The 4,408-nt window shown below is 35.9% G+C and overlaps 1 protein-coding gene across 1 annotated transcript in view; it reads left to right on the top strand.

Annotated features, from left to right (window-relative positions):
• LOC111443015 (protein FAM91A1-like) overlaps nucleotides 1-4,408 on the top strand; it is a 15,227-nt gene that overhangs the window by 4,900 nt on the left and 5,919 nt on the right. Inside the window, exons 5-6 of the mRNA XM_023080612.1 lie at nucleotides 532-638; nucleotides 4,199-4,321. Of these exons, the coding sequence (XP_022936380.1) occupies nucleotides 532-638; nucleotides 4,199-4,321 (230 nt within the window). The remainder of the gene's footprint in view (nucleotides 1-531; nucleotides 639-4,198; nucleotides 4,322-4,408) is intronic.

Genomic DNA, 4,408 nt, shown 5'->3' with positions numbered 1-4,408 from the left:
TTTTTTTTTTTTTTTTTTTTTTTTTTTTTTTTTTTTTTTTTTTTTTTTTTTTTTTTTTTTGTTGTTTTTTTTGTTTTTTTTTTTTGTTTAGGGTTGTAAGGTTGTTCCAACTTTGAACTTAATGATCATAAGGGGTGGGAGACTTGGGTATCAAATTAAGAAAAAAAAAAAATTGGAATGGGTTTTAAGAATTTTCTTCCATTAATTTGATGATGTCGGCTAAAGTTGAGTTCCTGGTGTTTCACTAAATCTCTTTCTCCAATTAGTATTTTTTCCTACAATACATGGTGGTCCTAAATTTATTCGGTTACTCCTTAGTGACTTGCTTTTTCTTGAAAGACGAGGAAGTGGTGTGTTTTGTTAATTACAATGACTTAATAAAATGAATGTTTAGATCAAATCAGTGGTATTGTAATGTTTAAAGGAACACATACTATTGTCTACTTCATCCCTTCTTCAGCATTCGATATTAGATGGCTTTTGATAACTACTGTTACTTGACAATTTCCGTGTGCTTTTATTTACTTGCAGAGAATCCTTATGATAGCATCCCAAATTTCAATGCGGCCGATGCGTTGCGGTTGACAGGAATTGGCAGGAATGAATTCATTGATATCATGAATAAGTGTAGATCCAAGGTACTGGAGTTATGTTTCTATGTTATTTATGGTTGATCTAATTCTGACCAAGTTTGTAAATTCATTACGCTTGTTTAAGGCACATGTACTCACTATTTTCTAATAGTCTTCTTATTGAAGTGTGCTTAAATACTTGTTGTCTGTGTTTAATAGACTTTTTACATGTTGCAATCAATAGATAAGTCGTGCTAACAATTATTGGCTTACTGTTAGTTGGCTTGGTTACAAAATAGCTTATAATTATAGACTCATAGTAACTAACCTGTTATGCTGTTAGCCTATATATCTTCAAATATCGATCAGACCAGTCTAATGAGGAACTTCTAGTGGAAAACAGTTAAGGAGGGGGTTTATTTCTTTACTGATAAGAAACTGAATTTCTGTTATCAATGGTAAGGCATCACAAGATATCATCTGTCACGACCCGATTTTCGAGGCTTCGAAACTTGGACGGTGACTAAAAAGATAAAGGCAAAATCAAATAAAAATAAAAGTAAAATAAAATAAAACTAAAGATAAAAATCCAATAAATTTAAATAAGAATAAAAAAAAGTCAACATACCAAAATTAAATCAAGTTATAAGGTGATATTACATACAGAGAATGGAGTGATAAAAGTAAATACAAAAGACTCCAAAATGTAAAAATGGACTAACACTCTAGAACGACTCCCTCAATGACCACACAACTCTCGAACGTTCATCCACCTCGATCGATAGCCTACGAACACTTGAAAAAGAAAGGAAAAGGATGAGTATATAAATATACTTAGTAAGCAACTTACTTGTAGATTCTCATCACATCCTTAATCTTGTAAGTATCCATGGGATTTACTTTGGGCTCTAGGAAGTTCGGGCCGAGGTTCCAATGGTATCTGAGCAACTAGGTACCCCGATGTTCCGAGCGGGTCTTTGAACTGAAGCATACCCCTAGGGGTCCGTACTAGTTTTCCAATCTTTTTTTTTATGACTTAGGTGGCTTGCCTTGCTTATGCAATGAAAGATCAGTGTGTTGGTCAACTATTAGGTCAACCTACATGGTCCCCTGCTACCTTGCTCAGGGACGGGTTTACAGCACAAGGGTTCTGTTCATGAGACCCATGGCCGTTTCCACTAAATTTGGCACATGTCGCGCTACCCTATCCGGCAACGCCTAGCTCCATAGTACAGGAACCAGAGTAGAGTCTGGACGGTACAGTATCGGAGCAGAAAGAGTAATGGTCAGACTAGTGACACTGTTCATACTGCTATAGCTTGATGAGCTACCTTGGTCGTTCTTGGTAACCGTGGAGGTCTACGAGGTTCTTAGGGGCTTCTAGGCAGTTTAAATTTTGTCTCTTGTTTCCAGGACGTTCAGGGTTAGCTTCTTGGGCCAAACCAATCTCTGGGTGCACACAGGTCTAAACCTCTGATCACTCACGATCCTGGGGTGCAAGGTCTACTGGAAACGTACTGAACTGGGTCAACATGTATACCACACTAGCTGTAGTGTCCTAGTCTTAACTAAGCTCTTTCATGCATGCTTTATGAGGGAGATATTCCTATCGATCACCTAAGCACGTAATCCACAATTCAAACTTCACCTTAGACATATCTGGGAACCGAGGAGGTTTATTGGATTCCTAGGGCGGCTAGGTGGCTTAACATGGACTTCCGACTCCAAGCTGCTTGTTCTGACTCCTAGAGTCTGACTTCCAACTCCAAGCTACTTGTTCTGACTCCTAGAGTCTTTCTTAGTCTTAGAGCACTAGGGTTTGGACCTTTTCACTGTCACTCACGACCCTAAGGTGTTAAGTCTACTGGAGCCATCCTGACCTAGGTCATCGTCTAACTAACCTAACTCTAACGCCCTAGCTATGTGTGGATAATCACGCTCTATACAGGGAGAACACACAATCAAACACCTGGAGCTAACATATACTATATCATGCAAATATACAAGCAAACAAGCTCAACGAGGAGATAACATCCATCAATCACCTGGAGCACAAATCACAAAAGCCCATCCTCCTTTTTGACACAGCAGAAAGCATATATAACAATATTCATCACAAATCTCATCTAGGGGCATTTTGGTAATTTCATACATCATGCATAACGTACTCATCTATATTGCCCAACTCGTATTTTAGTCATACACATTCTCTTTCTTAGCATAATACATAACACAACATTTTCTCGAAAATCTCAACCTAGAGGCATAACGGTATTTTACTATAACATTACATACAATACATGTTCCCAAAAACGCCCTTTCGAAGTCTTAACATGCATTTTCTAGCCACCTAAGGTAAGGAATGCACGCATGCTAGCACGTCCTAACGATCCATACAAGTATTACTTTCCTTAAAGTCCATGTGGTTACTTACCCATGACGCATGCCTTCTCTAACTAGCTTTTTTGCGTGTTAGAAGCTCAATAATTTCTGAAATCTCTCTCACTTGCTGTCACCTACGCATTTGACTCCTTCGTCAAAATTTCTAGATTTCCAAACCAGTTTTCGATTCTTTTTTATTTTCTTTGAATGTTCATAACTTTCTCTACACAACTCAAACTAACTTAGTTTCTTCACGACAATTGTAGATTTTTAATCCACCTTTACTAAGGTAATTTCTCATAATTTTTTGTCAATCATAACAAGAAATAATCGAGTTCAAATATCGCAAAAAACTAAAAAAAAAAAAAAAAATTTAGCTTCTTGGTGTTCATTGGAATTCAACTTTCTGGTATGAAGCAATATCAACATACTAAAAATTTAGAACTTCATTCCAAGAAAACTCTCGACTTCGAAGAAAAACCAGAATCAAGAACCCAAAAATCATACCTTCCTTTCTTTCTCGATTCTTGTCGGAATTGAGTAGTTCAAAAGCCCATAATAGTTCTCCCTAGGCCACTGAGCAATTCTATGAAGAAACACCGGCGAAATTCTAACTCTAAATGGATGTTTGGAGCGTATTTCAACTTTCTCTCTCTAACTCTCTCGCAAAAATCTTTAAACCCTCATTTTTTCTCTCTCTTTTCCTTCTCTTTTTTTCTTTTTCTTCATTTTTTGCAAACTGATTAGGGATGGTTAAAATGATCAATTTACCCCTCGGGGTTGACTTTGACCAATTTTCCTAATTTCAAGATATCCCACTATTCCTTTATATCAAGATGCTTTAAAGAACTGCTCCAAAGGATTTTCATATGATGATGAATGATTCATTGTGTTCTTTTTCATGCACTTGACATCACCTAGTAGCACATCTTTTGCAAATATATTGTAAATGCACCACAACTAGAGACCTCACTGAACCCCAAAAACTTATTGAAGTTTTCTTCAATATGGAAAGCGCAAAAGAAGTATGTATATTTATATACATGTTCACTACAGATGAACCTTTGTGGGTAGAAAGCCATGAATTTTCATTTAATTTATTGTGTACATTTACACCGGTATTGTCATTTTTCCACCTGCAAATATTGGGTTGTGTTCACATCACATGTGGTGCTTTTTTTTAAATCATGTTTCTACTTTGAGGTTGTTTATGCTAATATTTTTTTTCTTCCTATGAATATCAGAAAATTATGTGGAAGTTAAACAAGTCAATTGCAAGAGAACTTTTACCGAATCAACCTGTGGATTTTGTTATCGAACCATGGTGGGGAGTTTGTCTTGTAAACTTCACATTGGAAGAATTTAAGGTAAATTTGAAAAGAATCATAGTGTGCAACAAACATTAAAAAAAAAAAAAAAAAAAAAAAAAAAAAAAAAAAAAAAAAAAAAAACAA

The sequence above is a fragment of the Cucurbita moschata genome, unplaced genomic scaffold, assembly GCF_002738365.1.
Source record: "Cucurbita moschata cultivar Rifu unplaced genomic scaffold, Cmos_1.0 Cmo_Scf00005, whole genome shotgun sequence".
Classification (NCBI taxonomy): domain Eukaryota; kingdom Viridiplantae; phylum Streptophyta; class Magnoliopsida; order Cucurbitales; family Cucurbitaceae; genus Cucurbita; species Cucurbita moschata.
The sequence above is the reverse complement of the archived record's forward strand: the minus strand, read 5'-3'. Positions and strand labels throughout refer to the sequence as shown.